The sequence below is a fragment of the Lampris incognitus genome, chromosome 6 (genome assembly GCF_029633865.1).
Source record: "Lampris incognitus isolate fLamInc1 chromosome 6, fLamInc1.hap2, whole genome shotgun sequence".
In the NCBI taxonomy this organism is placed as follows: Eukaryota; Metazoa; Chordata; class Actinopteri; order Lampriformes; family Lampridae; genus Lampris; species Lampris incognitus.
This window is the reverse complement of record NC_079216.1, coordinates 412,452-429,631: the sequence shown is the minus strand read 5'-3', so window position 1 is coordinate 429,631 and position 17,180 is coordinate 412,452. Positions and strand designations below refer to the sequence as shown.

At 46.6% G+C, this 17,180-nt stretch overlaps 1 protein-coding gene across 1 annotated transcript in view; it reads left to right on the top strand.

Moving 5' to 3' along the window:
- Window positions 1–10,827: 10,827 nt before the first annotated feature.
- Window positions 10,828–17,180, top strand: part of ambra1b (autophagy/beclin-1 regulator 1b) — a 133,171-nt gene continuing 126,818 nt past the window's right edge. Inside the window, exons 1-2 of the mRNA XM_056281843.1 lie at window positions 10,828–11,109; window positions 12,422–12,630. Coding sequence (XP_056137818.1) covers window positions 12,499–12,630 — 132 coding nt within the window. The 5' untranslated portion in view covers window positions 10,828–11,109; window positions 12,422–12,498. The remainder of the gene's footprint in view (window positions 11,110–12,421; window positions 12,631–17,180) is intronic.

Here is a 17,180-nt window from a genome sequence, read left to right as displayed (position 1 = left end):
TCTTGTTTACCTGGTGCACCAACTGTGTCTGTGTTGTAAATGTAGTCGTGGTCCAGGTTTTAACCCGGTCTTGTTTACCTGGTGCACCAACTGTGTCTGTGTTGTAAACGTAGTCGTGGTCCAGGTTTTAACCCCGTCTTGTTTACCTGATGCACCAACTGTGTCTGTGTAGTAAACGTAGTCGTGGTCCAGGTTTTAACCCGGTCTTGTTTAGCTGATGCACCAACTGTGTCTGTGTTGTAAACGTAGTCGTGGTCCAGGTTTTAACCCGGTTCTTGTTTAGCTGGTGCACCAACTGTGTCTGTGTTATTAACGTAGTCGTGGTCCAGGTTTTAACCCGGTCTTGTTTACCTGGTGCACCAACTGTGTCTGTGTTGTAAATGTAGTCGTGGTCCAGGTTTTAACCCGGTCTTGTTTACCTGATGCACCAACTGTGTCTGTGTTGTAAATGTAGTCGTGGTCCAGGTTTTAACCCGGTCTTGTTTACCTGATGCACCAACTGTGTCTGTGTTGTAAACGTAGTCGTGGTCCAGGTTTTAACCCGGTCTTGTTTACCTGGTGCACCAACTGTGTCTGTGTTGTAAACGTAGTCGTGGTCCCGGTTTTTACCCGGTCTTGTTTAGCTGATGCACCAACTGTGTCTTTGTATTAAATGTAGTCGTGGTCCAGGTTTTAACCCGGTCTTGTTTACCTGGTGCACCAATTGTGTCTGTGTTGTAAATGTAGTCGTGGTCCAGGTTTTAACCCGGTCTTGTTTACCTGGTGCACCAACTGTGTCTGTGTTGTAAATGTAGTCGTGGTCCAGGTTTTAACCCGGTCTTGTTTAGCTGGTGCACCAACTGTGTCTGTGTTGTAAACGTAGTCGTGGTCCAGGTTTTAACCCGGTCTTGTTTACCTGGTGCACCAACTGTGTCTGTGTTATTAAGGTAGTCGTGGTCCAGGTTTTAACCCGGTCTTGTTTACCTGGTGCACCAACTGTGTCTGTGTTGTAAATGTAGTCGTGGTCCAGGTTTTAACCCGGTCTTGTTTACCTGGTGCACCAACTGTGTCTGTGTTATTAAGGTAGTCGTGGTCCAGGTTTTAACCCGGTCTTGTTTACCTGGTGCACCAACTGTGTCTGTGTTGTAATTTTAGTCGTGGTCCAGGTTTTAACCCGGTCTTGTTTACCTGGTGCACCAACTGTGTCTGTGTTATTAAGGTAGTCGTGGTCCAGGTTTTAACCCGGTCTTGTTTACCTGGTGCACCAACTGTGTCTGTGTTGTAAATGTAGTCGTGGTCCAGGTTTTAACCCGGTCTTGTTTACCTGGTGCACCAACTGTGTCTGTGTTGTAAACGTAGTCGTGGTCCAGGTTTTAACCCGGTCTTGTTTACCTGGTGCACCAACTGTGTCTGTGTTGTAAATGTAGTCGTGGTCCAGGTTTTAACCCGGTCTTGTTTACCTGGTGCACCAACTGTGTCTGTGTTGTAAACGTAGTCGTGGTCCAGGTTTTAACCCGGTCTTGTTTACCTGGTGCACCAACTGTGTCTGTGTTATTAACGTAGTCGTGGTCCAGGTTTTAACCCGATCTTGTTTAGCTGGTGCACCAACTGTGTCTGTGTTATTAAACGTAGTCGTGGTCCAGGTTTTACCCCGGTCTTGTTTAGCTGGTGCACCAACTGTGTCTGTGTAGTAAATGTAGTCGTGGTCCAGGTTTTAACCCGGTCTTGTTTAGCTGGTGCACCAACTGTGTCTGTGTTGTAAACGTAGTCGTGGTCCAGGTTTTAACCCGGTCTTGTTTACCTGATGCACCAACTGTGTCTGTGTAGTAAACGTAGTCGTGGTCCAGGTTTTTACCCGGTCTTGTTTAGCTGGTGCACCAACTGTGTCTGTGTTGTAAACGTAGTCGTGGTCCAGGTTTTAACCCGGTCTTGTTTACCTGGTGCACCAACTGTGTCTGTGTTATTAAGGTAGTCGTGGTCCAGGTTTTAACCCGGTCTTGTTTAGCTGGTGCACCAACTGTGTCTGTGTTGTAAACGTAGTCGTGGTCCAGGTTTTAACCCGGTCTTGTTTACCTGGTGCACCAACTGTGTCTGTGTTATTAAGGTAGTCGTGGTCCAGGTTTTAACCCGGTCTTGTTTACCTGATGCACCAACTGTGTCTGTGTTGTAAACGTAGTCGTGGTCCAGGTTTTAACCCCGTCTTGTTTAGCTGGTGCACCAACTGTGTCTGTGTTGTAAACGTAGTCGTGGTCCAGGTTTTAACCCGGTCTTGTTTACCTGATGCACCAACTGTGTCTGTGTTATTAAGGTAGTGGTGGTCCAGGTTTTAACCCGGTCTTGTTTACCTGATGCACCAACTGTGTCTGTGTTGTAAACGTAGTCGTGGTCCAGGTTTTAACCCCGTCTTGTTTAGCTGGTGCACCAACTGTGTCTGTGTTGTAAACGTAGTCGTGGTCCAGGTTTTAACCCCGTCTTGTTTAGCTGATGCACCAACTGTGTCTGTGTAGTAAACGTAGTCGTGGTCCAGGTTTTAACCCGGTCTTGTTTACCTGATGCACCAACTGTGTCTGTGTTGTAAACGTAGTCGTGGTCCAGGTTTTAACCCGGTCTTGTTTACCTGGTGCACCAACTGTGTCTGTGTTGTAAACGTAGTCGTGGTCCCGGTTTTTACCCGGTCTTGTTTAGCTGATGCACCAACTGTGTCTTTGTATTAAATGTAGTCGTGGTCCAGGTTTTAACCCGGTCTTGTTTACCTGGTGCACCAATTGTGTCTGTGTTGTAAATGTAGTCGTGGTCCAGGTTTTAACCCGGTCTTGTTTACCTGGTGCACCAACTGTGTCTGTGTTGTAAATGTAGTCGTGGTCCAGGTTTTAACCCGGTCTTGTTTAGCTGGTGCACCAACTGTGTCTGTGTTGTAAACGTAGTCGTGGTCCAGGTTTTAACCCGGTCTTGTTTACCTGGTGCACCAACTGTGTCTGTGTTATTAAGGTAGTCGTGGTCCAGGTTTTAACCCGGTCTTGTTTACCTGGTGCACCAACTGTGTCTGTGTTGTAAATGTAGTCGTGGTCCAGGTTTTAACCCGGTCTTGTTTACCTGGTGCACCAACTGTGTCTGTGTTATTAAGGTAGTCGTGGTCCAGGTTTTAACCCGGTCTTGTTTACCTGGTGCACCAACTGTGTCTGTGTTATAATTTTAGTCGTGGTCCAGGTTTTAACCCGGTCTTGTTTACCTGGTGCACCAACTGTGTCTGTGTTATTAAGGTAGTCGTGGTCCAGGTTTTAACCCGGTCTTGTTTACCTGGTGCACCAACTGTGTCTGTGTTGTAAATGTAGTCGTGGTCCAGGTTTTAACCCGGTCTTGTTTACCTGGTGCACCAACTGTGTCTGTGTTGTAAACGTAGTCGTGGTCCAGGTTTTAACCCGGTCTTGTTTACCTGGTGCACCAACTGTGTCTGTGTTGTAAATGTAGTCGTGGTCCAGGTTTTAACTCGGTCTTGTTTACCTGGTGCACCAACTGTGTCTGTGTTGTAAACGTAGTCGTGGTCCAGGTTTTAACCCGGTCTTGTTTACCTGGTGCACCAACTGTGTCTGTGTTGTAAACGTAGTCGTGGTCCAGGTTTTAACCCGGTCTTGTTTACCTGGTGCACCAACTGTGTCTGTGTTATTAAGGTAGTCGTGGTCCAGGTTTTAACCCGGTCTTGTTTACCTGGTGCACCAACTGTGTCTGTGTTATTAAGGTAGTCGTGGTCCAGGTTTTAACCCGGTCTTGCTTACCTGGTGCACCAACTGTGTCTGTGTTGTAAATGTAGTCGTGGTCCAGGTTTTAACCCGGTCTTGTTTACCTGGTGCACCAACTGTGTCTGTGTTATTAAGGTAGTCGTGGTCCAGGTTTTAACCCGGTCTTGTTTACCAGGTGCACCAACTGTGTCTGTGTTGTAATTTTAGTCGTGGTCCAGGTTTTAACCCGGTCTTGTTTACCTGGTGCACCAACTGTGTCTGTGTTATTAAGGTAGTCGTGGTCCAGGTTTTAACCCGGTCTTTTTTACCTTGTGCACCAACTGTGTCTGTGTTATTAAGGTAGTCGTGGTCCAGGTTTTAACCCGGTCTTGTTTACCTGGTGCACCAACTGTGTCTGTGTTATTAAGGTAGTCGTGGTCCAGGTTTTAACCCGGTCTTGTTTACCTGGTGCACCAACTGTGTCTGTGTTGTAAATGTAGTCGTGGTCCAGGTTTTAACCCGGTCTTGTTTACCTGGTGCACCAACTGTGTCTGTGTTATTAAGGTAGTGGTGGTCCAGGTTTTAACCCGGTCTTGTTTACCTGGTGCACCAACTGTGTCTGTGTTGTAAACGTAGTCGTGGTCCAGGTTTTTACCCGGTCTTGTTTAGCTGGTACACCAACTGTGTCTGTGTTGTAAACGTAGTCGTGGTCCAGGTTTTTACCCAGTCTTGTTTAGCTGGTGCACCAACTGTGTCTGTGTTGTAAACGTAGTCGTGGTCCAGGTTTTTACCCGGTCTTGTTTAGCTGATGCACCAACTGTGTCTGTGTATTAAATGTAGTCGTGGTCCAGGTTTTAACCCGGTCTTGTTTACCTGATGCACCAACTGTGTCTGTGTTATTAAGGTAGTCGTGGTCCAGGTTTTAACCCGGTCTTGTTTAGCTGGTACACCAACTGTGTCTGTGTTGTAAACGTAGTCGTGGTCCAGGATTTAAGCCGGTCTTGTTTAACTGATGCACCAACTGTGTGGACGCATTATCTGGCCGGTAGCTGCTGATCGATTCGGGTGCTCAGCGTAGCATCCTGCCTGCATCGGCCGTGAACACCATGGCCGGCGGACAAGGCCCCCGGATGGATGCCGCGAATGGCACGCCCATACGTACCTACGGCACCAGGTATGTGGAGGTGTGTTTCTGCAGGCGGTGTTTCGGCTGGGACTTCGTTATGGCTGCAGTGTCGGTTCCCTTTTGGGCACGGACATCCTGTGCGCCTTCAGGCTGCTGGTGGATGTTATGAACTGTCGCTTGATTGATGTTGTCTCTTTCGCTACATACTCGTGCACACTGGGAGGTGCAGGGACGCTCAGCCTGTCAAACATGCTTGCCGCCGGAGACACGTATCAACGACTGCTCGCAGTGTTCCTTGACCTCAGCACACCCACGTTCTCGTCAGCGGTGGCCAAGCATGGTGTGGAGCACCATATTGCCACCGACGGCCCCCTGGTCTAAGCACGTGCTCGGCGCCTCGACTCTGCTCAGCTTGCGATCCCTAGGAAGGAGTTTGCCACCATGGAACGCCTCGGCATCGTGCACCGCTCGGACAGCCTGTGGGCCTCCCCCCTTGCACAGGGTTTTAAGGCTGACGGTGGTTGGCACCCCTGCTGCGATTTTCTTCGCCTGAACAATGCCACAACCCCCGACCAGTACCCCGTCCCACACATAAAGGACTTCTTTGCCCACCTGGCGGGGGCCACCATCTTTTCCAAAGTAGATTTGGTGCGGGGCTACCACCAGGTACAGGTCCAGCCTCGGGACGTGCCCAAGACAGCAGTCATCACGTTGTTTGGACTCTTCTAGTTCCTGCGGATGCCCTTCGGTCTCAAGGGGGCAGTGCAGACGTTCCAGCGGCTGATGGATTCTGTGCTACGGGATATGCCGTTCTTGTTTGTTTACTTGGACGACATTCTAGTGGCCAGCGCGTCCGCGGGGGAGCACCTGACGCACCTCCGACAGTTGTTCGAGCGGCTCAGTGCGCATGGACTCATAGTCAACCCAGCCAAGTGCCAGTTCGGCCTGTCGTCCATCGACTTCTTTGGCCACCTAGTCTCCCCGCAGGGAGCCGTTCCGCTTCCTGCCAGAGTGGACGCCGTCGCCAGTTTCCCATGCCCCTGCACCGTGAAGTCCCTGCAGGAGTTCCTGGGCATGGTGAACGTTTATAATAGGTTCATTCCCCACGCAGCTCACCGCATGCGGCCCTTGTACAAGGCCCTATGAGGCAAGAAAGCCAAGGGCGAAGTAGACGGGTCTCCAGGGATGGACGAAGCTCTTGATGACACCAAGGCTGCTCTGGCCAACGCCACTTTGCTTGCACACCCGTCCCCCACCGCCCCAACTGCCCTCACGACCGACGCCTCTGACTATGTGGTCAGGGCAGTGTGCGAGCAGTGGGTGGGCGGCGCCTGGCAGCCGCTTGCCTTCTTTAGCAAACAGCTTAAAGACAACGAGAGGGAGTACAGCACTTTCGACTGGGAGCTCCTGGGTCTCTTCCTCGCCACCCGACACTTCAGGTTCCTGTTGGAAGGCTGCCGTTTCACCGCCTTTGTCGACCACAAGCCGCTGACATTTGCCATGGCCAAGACCTCCAAGCTGTGGTCTGGGCGCCAACAGCATCAGATCTCTACCATCTCGGAGTTTACCACAGACATCAGGCACATGGCTGGCAAGGACAACTTGGTTGCCGACTGCCTCTCCCGGGCGGTGGCAGGGTCCGTTCACTTGGGACTTGATTACGCTGCCATGGCTGCAGACCAAGCCGCTGATGCGGACATCCAGGCCTATCGGACGGCCGCTACGAGGCTGCGGTTGGAGGATGTGGTGTTTAACAGCGCCAACACCGCACTCCTCTGTGACGTTTTCATGGGCCAGCCTTGCCCCATGGTGCCCACCGGCTGGCGGCGCCATGTTTTTGACGTTATCCATGGCCTTTCCCACCCAGGTGTGAAGACGTCCACTAAGGTGGTGGGGGCCAAGTTCATCTGGCCTGGCCTCAGGATGGACGTCAAGACCTGGGCTGACTCTTGTATGGCATGCGAGTGTTCCAAGGTACACCGTCATACCAATTCTCCCTTGGCGCCATTCCCGGTGCCCAAGAGGCGTTTCGACCATGTGAATGCGGACCTGGTGGGCCCCCTGCCCCCCTCCCGCGGGTTCACTGATCTTCTCACTATGGTGGACAGGATCACCAGGTGGCTGGAAGCTGTTCCCCTGTCATTGACCACGTCTACCGAGGTGGCCCAGGCATTCAACCTCACCTCTGACAGGGGCCCACAGTTCACGTCCGAGCTCTGGACTGCAGTCGTGGAGGGGCTGGGGGTGAAGCTCCACCGCACCATGGCATACAACCCGCAGGGCAACGGACTTTGCGTGTGGTTTCATCGGTCTATGAAGGCCGCTCTTCACGGCAGTCGATCCAGTTGCTGTCCTCCCATGGGTCATGCTCGGCCTTTGCTCCAACCCCAAGGAAGACCTCCAATCCTCCTCTGCTGAGCTGGTTTACAGCCAGCCGCTGCGTGTCCCGGGGGAGTTTCTCCTGGAAGCCGTGGCCCCCTGGTGTCCAGCTTCTCATCGGGCTGTGGCCCGGGACGATGCCAACGCTTTCGCTTCGATCCCTACATCTCACCACTGCCTCCCTCAGTCCTATGTCCCCAAGAATCTGCTGTTGGCCAGGTACGTCTTCATCTGCTACGACAGCCACCGTACCCCCCTGCAGCCCCCCTACGACAGACCCTTCTGCGACCTGGAAGCGGGGCCTAAGAACTTTGTGGTGGACATGGGGGGCAAGCTGGAGCGGGTCTCGGTGGACCGTCTCAAGCCTGCTCATTTGGACCTGGGTGGGCCGGTCGAACTGGCCCTGCCCCCACGGTGTGGACTCCCCCCTTCTCGGGCACCCGGCCCAGCCTGGGCTCCGGCTCTGTCCCCTGCCCCTGCCCCTGCCTTCACCCCTGTCCCCTTACCTGTTCAGCGCAGCCATTTTGGCCGCCTGGTCCGCCCCCCAAGACGTTGACTGTTTCACTGGGGACTGTTCGCCTGTTGGCTGTTTGTGTTTCATTGAGTACTGTTGTGTTACATTACTGTTTTGCATTTTTTCGTGATGGTGAATTCTGGAGGGGGGGGGGCTGTGTGGTGATATACAAATGAGAATAGATTCACCAGGGGCTGCTGTTCTAAGTTCTGACATAGGCACGGTTTAGAGTTTCCCAGGAGGTGGAACCATAATGGGCTGCAGAGTGACGTCACTGCCTATAAATATAATGCTTGATATCTCAAGAACCATTGTAGCACAAACGTTTCTTTTAACGGCACAAACGGGCACAAACCGAGCACAAACAAACGAGACCGGTTTTGAACGATTTGGACCATAATGGGGTTCAGAGTGACGTCACTGCCTATAAAATATAATGCTTCATCTCTCAAAAACCATTGCAGCACAAGCAATAGTTTTTGCGGCACAAATCAGCACATACGCAGCCCTACCGAATGATAATATTTTTATCCATGTTCTGATTACATGGGGTGCCAACTTCACGGAAGTACATATATACAGTATATTTGACTTGATGGTTTTCTGACATGGGATGCTTAGACAAAACAAGAATTTAAAAAGGGGAATCTACAGTTTTTTATCAAACGAAAAAGTTCGGGAATATTTGTATAATAAAGTAGTGGCAATATTGTATAATGCCAATCAAATCTTTATACATACTACTGTTTTCCTTTTGTTGCTCTTATTATGTTTGTGTGACATAACGACAGCCTTTTTATCGTAGCAGTAATGAATCATTCCAGTCGACCAGGAAGCACATGAGAAAGATCAGCACTAACTACTGCAATCCTCACTACATACTCCACTGCACTACTACTTACACAGTAGCAGTACAGCTATTTTATGTATGTAGGAAATACATTTCAAGCAAAATTACAACGGTTACATACAACGAATCCAGAAATAATATTTTTTTCTAAAAAATTGTAATTCATGAGATAATAAAATATCCAATGAATTGAAAGAAGCTCTGCTGTCCTATCCAGCGACACCACCTAGCCATTGGTTCAGATTTGTGGACGACACCTGGGTTAAAATTAAATCTCAGGATGTAGCACATTTCACCACCACATGAACTCTGTGGACACCACATCAAGTTCACCAGGGAGGATGTGGAACATGACAGGTTAGTCTTCTTACACTGTGAAATTACAACTGGTGATGGGGGACATGTGATTGTTGATGTTTACCATAAACCAACACATACTGATCAGTACTTAAGGTTTGACTCTCATCATCCACTGGAGCACAAACTAGGAGTCATCAGGATGCTGGACCACCAAGCTGACAATGTCCCCACCGACACAGCGGCCGGGGAAGGGGAGAAATCCCACATTAAACAGACCCTGGTTAAGTGTGGTTACCCTAACTGGGTGTTTGTCAGAGCCAGGAAGACCCCAAACAGTGCACCAGCCTATCAAAGAGAGGAGAAGGAGAACAGCTGTCTAAGTGTAAACCAGTGGTGATTCTGTTTGTGGTGGGAGTGTCAGAACAGTTGAGATGTGGATTTTCCAAACACCACATCTCAGTTGCTTTCAAACCCCAAAACGCACTGCGCCAGAAGTTGGTCCACCACAAGGATCAGGTCCCCCAACACAAACACAGCAACATAGTGTAGCTGTTAAGTACCAGGAGGATTGTCGTAACTTGTACATTGAGGAAACTAAACAGACACTGGCCAAGAGGCTGACACAACTCAGGAGAGCTAACGCGTCAGACCAGGACTCCACAGTCTACACCATCTACAGACCAGGACTCCACAGTCTGCACCATCTACAGACCAGGACTCCACAGCCATCTACAGGCCAGTGGCCACTCTTTCAAGGATGAGGATGTGCACATCCTTGATCGGGAGGAACGCTGGTATGTACGGGGAGTCAAAGAGGCCATCTATGTGAGGAGGGAACGACCACCCCTAAACCGGGCGGGGGCGGCTAAGAGTACATTTGTCACTATCTTACGATGCTGTGATTGCGAATGTAAGCGGTTATTTTCTTGCCCGGTGCGGGATTCGATACGGGTGTACTGCGCCACAAGGTGACATTACTAACCGCTCGGCTAAAGGGTCAGACCCGTTAGCTAGGGACTAACGTGTCTTATTAGTAGTTTACACGAACATTCCCAGATCCTCTGTGAATGGTGCACATGTCCATTGTAACTATAGTTAATGGTCACGCCCATATTTGCATTTGAAACTGGTCGTTGGTTTCGGTCCTTATACCACTGTATTGTTTTAAGGGTGGGGGTATCTGCAGTCACTGTATTGTTTTAAGGGTGGGGGTACCTGCAGTCACTGTATTGTTTATAAGGGTGGGGGTACCTGCAGTCACTGTATTGTTTTAAGGGTGGGGGTACCTGCAGTCACTGTATTGTTTATAAGGGTGGGGGCACCTGCAGTCACTGTATTGTTTTAAGGGTGGGGGTACCTGCAGTCACTGTATTGTTTATAAGGGTGGGGGTACCTGCAGGCAGTTTAGACTGAAGATGTCACTTAGATGATGATGAAACGTTTCTCTCAATAAACGTGTCCAGATGAAGTGATTCAACTTTGATATCCAGTGAATAGATTTAAACATATCCTGGACCTTTATAAAATCATTCACAAATCATGTAATTGACTACATTTATAATGTCCGTAATATTTAGAATACCTTCCCTCTGCTTGGTTACATTAGCTCTAACTTGGTTGGAGTCCTGCCACAGACAACAAGGGCTGTTGCTAGATCCAGAGAGAAGGCAGAGAGGGGTTGTAAGGTTTGCATGTCCAACCAGTCAGCAACGCATTCGAAATTACACGCTCGATCTAACCTCAGCCCTAAACCTATAACCACTCTCTAACCTCGGGTACCGCCCCTCTACCTTCACTTTGTGGGACCTAGCATCAACCAATAGGCACTCTGGGCTCGATTAGTTGGGATCTGCGATCGGCCAGCATGCTTGCCTCTGTGTTCGATTAATTGTGATCCGCGATCTGTTAGCATGCCTCCCTCTGCCGCTTCCTGCAGATGTTAGCTACGCTAGATAGCTAGTTACGCAGTACGCTGGTGGGCACCTACAGCTACCGACCCTTCTGCTAAATGCCTTATGAAACATTTTCGTCGCCTTTTGTTTGAATAATACGAATGTTGTCCATTTTGGGTTCGGAGGAGGCTCGTCTTTAGATACAACAGAATATTCACTGATGTGCAAGCAGCTACATTTTCCGTTTTTGACGAGGCTAGCTAACAGCTAATATAGCCATAGCTAGCTAACGTAAGTTTGCCCAGTAGCTGCGCCTAGCATGCAACATGTGAAGAAAGAGACGTGGAAGGAAGGTGGGCAATATTTCTTAGAGCAGTGTGTTGGAAAACATGTCCGTTGTCCAGTTGTTGACGTGTGTCAGATGTGCCGTTGTTGACTTTTCAGATGACGAGCTAGCTACGCTACACACAGTGCTGGGTTAGCTGTCTTAGAGCGGGTTGAACGACGAGTTGAGAAGAAGACGGATTTAACAAATAAGATATATTTCACTTACGTGCAAGATGTAGTGGAACTTCAGAGGGATGGCTAGATAATGTCACATACCTCTCTCCACCACCGTAGAGTGCTTGTTTGCTGTGTTAAGCTTCGGGCTAGCTGTTCTACATATTATTTTACTATTTTATTTATATTATTGTTATCATTACTATATTTGTTAGTATCTGGGTTTGATATTACTAATTGGAAAATCACCTTGGTGATTAATGTTAGTAGTAATCGGTATTCATGACACTAGTAGTTAAATGTTGACCAAGCTCTGGTAATGGTCAGATTAGAGATGGGGGACATGATGAAAAATATGACAGTTTTGTAATATACTTTACTATCCATATTGTGATGATATAATACATTTTAAAAAGCAGATTATAAAATGAAGGTATTTTAAAATTATGACTAGCTGTAAGTGATTCATACAATATATGTTTTTAATAGATGGTTGATTGAAAGCAGATAAAATTTGGTCATGTTGAAAAATTGGTAATAAAGTTAGGTATTGAAACTTGATATTTTGGGATCTGGCATTTTATTGGTCATACAAACATTCACAATATTAAGCATTACCATTTTGTGTATTCATAACTAGTTGAATAATTCTTTGATTAGGATTACAACCAACCAAGGTTACATGGATGTGCCTATTATTATTTATTTATTTTGTATTGCCTTGCTCAAGGACAACTGTCTGCTGTTGGGGAAACTCACGTCAGTTTTAAGTAAGGTTGTCTAATTTAAACCTGAGTCCTCAACACCAACCTAATTAGAATGTAAAGATATCCTTATACACTTAAGTTAAGTTAGGCCCAAATGGCGCTTGGGATAAGATTGAATTTTAGAGCCAAGCATGCATCATCTTAGACGTTTCAGATTTGCAGTTTGTATTTCTGTCAAATCTCTTCCATGGTTCCAGTCTAGGCCTAGGAATCACTTGCATCTAGAGATGGAAGTCCTAGCTGAACACCACAGTAGTAGCATGCATAAAGAATGGTGCTTCCTACAGTGTCAGTTTGATCAACTAACTTTTCCATAGCTGACTATAGTGTTTCTTCTCTTCCAATAACTTTTGTTTATCTAAATGACCGCTCCACTCTCTCTTACATGTCCTCCCAGCTTAGACTCTAGATGGCCATTGTGTGGCAGTAGAGGGACTTAGCATTCCCCAGCCAAAAAGCAGTGGGCTTAGCAGCATGGCGTCCCGCCAGAGGAACTCAGTACGAATCCTGTCCAGCCGAGAGAGAGGCTGTCAGACTTGCAGCTCCCAGCGGCTACTGCAGCAGTTGGTGGAGGAGAAAGTCCGCTGGATGAAATGGCAGAGTCAGGTAAATATCAATAGTCTGGATGTGTGACTGTTTAGATATTGTATTTATTAAATGTATTCTACTGAAGTCTTGATGCAATTTGGGGGAAATATTTTTGAAGAGAGGTAAAGCTACAATGTGTGACTTTTCTCTATTAGAGTTATTTCATCTGTTTGAGATGTGATGACGATGTGATTCTGTTGGACAGGCAATTAAGATTCCAGTAGAACAATGTTGTGATATAATTGGATGTAGGAGGCAGAGGCGGACCTGTTGCAACTGGTTTTCTGCAACTACAGACAAGGTGTAGCAGCCATTGTGGCTCATATGTCGTCAGCTCGGCAGTAAACAGTTCCCAAACTTGTAAAATGGGATCCTAGGACCAAAGCTAATGCAGGCAGGCTATTGTATTACAAACTACATCAAACTGTATGGGAACACTTGTACAGCTATGTTGATTGTCTGTCTAGCTGAAGTGTCACCATATCTCAGAAAGTTGAGTCAGTTCATTTGGACACAACGTTTAGCGGGAGAAACGTTTCGTCACTCATCCAAGTGACTTCGTCAGTCTCAACTGACTGCAGGTATCTCCACCCTTATAAACAGCAAAGTTGTATAACAACCGCAACCAATGATTGGTTTCATATGCAAATTGCCATGACCATTAACTAGATGGAAGAAGGTTGAATCAGTTCATCTGGATAAAACGTTTATTGACAGAATTTTTGTTTTATCTGTCAATAAACATTGTATCCAGCTGAACTGATTCCACCTTCTTGGATTTTCTTAGCTGGCTTATTGGGCATGCATCAAGACACCATTTAACTAGAGTTACAATGGCCATGTGTACCATTCACAGAGGACTAGGGAATAGTTGCAAACACAACATTGTAACATGGCACCAGATGTACTCTTATGCCCCTTTTCCACTACATGGTACTGGCTCAACTCGACTCGGCTTTTTTGTTTTCCATTACTGGAAAGTACTGTCATTTTGGTAACTGTTATCACTTTTCTGGTACCACCTTTGTCGAGGGTCCAAAAAAATGGAGTGGGTATCAAGATCGGTGCAGATCAGCTACGCTGAGGGGGTACTGTTACAGTAATGGAAAACAACACTCTGAATCGAGTCAAGTGTAGCCAGTACCATGTAGTGGAAAAGGGGCATTAGACCCCCCCCCCCCCCCCCCGGTCGTTCCCTCTTCACATAGATGGCCTCTTAGACTTTCCGCTCAAACCAGCGTTCCTCTCTATCAAGGAGGTCCACATACATCCTCATCCTTGAAGGAGTGGCTACTGGCCTGTAGATTCACAGACTCCACGGTCTACATCGTTGAAGCGGGGGGGGGGGGGCTAAGAGTATGTCTGTCGCCATCTTACAGTGCTGTGATTGCAACTATTCCCCAATTGTCTGTGAATAGTACACATGACCATTGTAACTCTAATTAATGGTCACGACAATTTGCATATGAAACCGATCGTTTGTTTCAGGCGTTATGCAACTGTGCTGTTTGTAAGATTGCGGATACCTGCAGTCAGCTGAGACTGACAGTCACATAGATGAGTGATGAAACATTTCTCCCACTAAACGTTGTGTCCTGATGAACTGATTCAACCTTCTGAGATTTCCTTTGGATTATTGAGCTTGCATCAAGACATCGTCATACTAGTATATCATTTCAGTCTTGTTTTCCCTTCTGGATTTTCCAACATGTGTGTGTTTCCCGCTGCACCAGTGTTCACCCTACCTGGTCAAAAAAATCTCTCAACAGTGGTATACAGAGACTAGAGGTTATCTCCAGTTAAAGATGACAGTATTATGTAAACTGACTCCACAGTCCAGATGGATAACACAATGATTTGTTACAAGAGAAAAGTTGGGTCATTCCGCTTGAGAAGTGAGCATATATGTAGTTCATATTGTTAATATTAGTGTACTCTAAGTGTAATTAATATATTAGTTAACTTTAGAAACTTCTCCACAGCAAGTTCTAAATGGAATCAAAGAAGGTTGAATCTGTTCATCTGGATACAACTTTTATTGACGGATACGTTTCATCATCATCTAAGTGACTTCTTCAGTCTCACCTGACTGCAGGTGTCCCCACCCTTATAATAGCGACCCAAACCAACCACAAGTTTCATATACAAATATGGGTGTGACCATTACCTACAGTTACAATGGCCATGTGTACTATTCAGAGAGGATTTGGGAATGTTCAATCACAGCATTGAAAGATGGTAACAGATGTACTCTTAGCCCCCCCCCCCAGTTCAGGTATGGTTGTTCCCTCTTCACATAGATGTTCTCTTTGACTCCCCATTCAAACCAGCGTTCCTCCCTATCAAGTATGTGCACATCTTCATCCTTGAAAGAGTGGCCACTGGCCTGTAGATGGTGTAGACTGTGGAGTCCTGGCTTGACGTGTTAGCTCTCCTGTGTTGTGACATCCTCTTGGCCAGCATCTGTCTCGTTTCCTCAACGGTTTCCCCATTGTACATCATGGCAATCCCCCTGGCATTTAACAGCGTACATTATATTGCTGTGTTTGTGCCGGGAGACCTGATCCTTGGGGTGGACCAATTTCTGACAGTGTGTTTTGGGGTTTGAAAGCAACTGAGATGCGGTGTTTGGAAAATACACACTGGCTGGTGCACTGTTTGGGTGTCTTCCTGGCTTTGACAAACACCAAGTTAGGATAGCCACACTTAACCAGGGCCTGTTTAATGTGGGATGTCTCCCCTTCCCCGGCCACTGTGTCGGTGGGGACGTTGTCAGCTCGGTGGTCCAGCGTCCTGATGACTCCTAGTTTGTGCTCCAGTGGATGATGAGAGTCAAACCTTAAGTACTGATCAGTATGTGTTGGTTTATGGTAAACATCAACAGTCAAATGTCTCCCATCACCAGTTGTAATTTCACAGTGTAAGAAGACTAACCTGTCATGTTCCACATCCTCCCTGGTGAACTTGATGTGGTGTCCACAGAGTTAATGTGGTTGGTGAAATGTGCTACATCCTGAGATCTAATTTTAACCCAGGTGTCGTCCACAAATCTGAACCACTGGCTAGGTGTTGTCCCTGGATAGGCCATCAGAGCCTCTTTTCCACTTCCTCCATATACAAGTTGGCCACTACAGGCGAGACTGGGAACCCATACCACACCCATGCCTCTGCCTATAGTGCTGCCCCCTGTATGTGAAGTACGTGAAGTAAATTCCCAAGCCCTCTGTGAATAGTACACATGGCATTGAAACGCTAGGCAATGATCACACCCATATTTGCATATGAAACTGGTTTTTGGTTTGGGTCATTGTGCCACTGTATTGTTTATAAGGGTGGGGTACCTGCAGTCAGTTTAGACTGAAGAGGTCACTTAGATGATGATGAAACGTATCAATCAATAAACGTTGTGTCCAGATGAACTGATTCAACATTCGTTGGGTTTCTTACCTGGATTATTGAGCATGCATCAAGACGTTCTAAATGGAATGTTTCTGGAATCGCAAACCTTAACTTTCTCCACTGGTACTTGTAACACTAAAACTAACTTCTGTTCGCTGTTACTGGACTGCATAAGACTAAAACCACTTTCTATCCACTGGTACTGGGTCTCCTAGCACTAACCCGAACCTCTGCTTTCTAAAACTAACCCCTTCCCAAGTCACTGGTTCTGGTACTGGGAGTATTCTCTGCCCAAGGATCTTTTCTGATATAGCCTAGAAGTCATCACAGGTAAATCTTGGTCAGTAATATCAGATACAGTCAGACATGTTCTGGGGCCATCCAGATGCTTTATTATTGTTATTATTTATTATTATTATTATTATTATTATTGTTGTTGTTGTTGTTGTTGTTATTACTACTCAATTTCCCCTCGGGGATAAATAAAGTATTCTGATTCTGATTATTTATTATTTATTACTCTTACTGTTATTCTTATTATATACAGGCAACTATTGTTATTGTTATTCTTGTCTGTGAATGTTCTCATTCATCCAGGTCATGGTTATCCAAAGGAGTTGAATCAAGTGCAACTGGACTTGGTATATATCCGTGAAGACGTTTCGCCTCTCATCCAAGAGGCTTCCTCAGTCAGAAAGGCACGAACTGAGGAAGCCTCAGGAAGCCTCACGAACTGAGGAAGCCTCTTGGATGAGAGGCGAAACGTCTTCACAGATATATACCAAGTCCAGTTGCACTTGATTCAACTCCTTTGGATTATTGTTATTACTGTTGCTGTTATTGGTATTATATACAGGCAACGATTGTTATTGTTATTATTGTTACTGTTATTGGTATTATATACAGGTTACTATTGTTATTGTTATTATTGTTACTGTTACTGGTATTATATACAGGATACTATTGTTATTATTGTTACTGTTATTGGTATTATATACAGGTTACTATTTTTATTGTTATCATTGTTACTGTTATTGGTATTATATACAGGGTACTATTGTTATTATTGTTACTGTTATTAGTATTATATACAGGGTACTATTGTTGGTGGTGTTGTTATGTAGAGGTTAGAATTCATGCATCTTTTCTCTGTTGTTTGTTTTATGCTT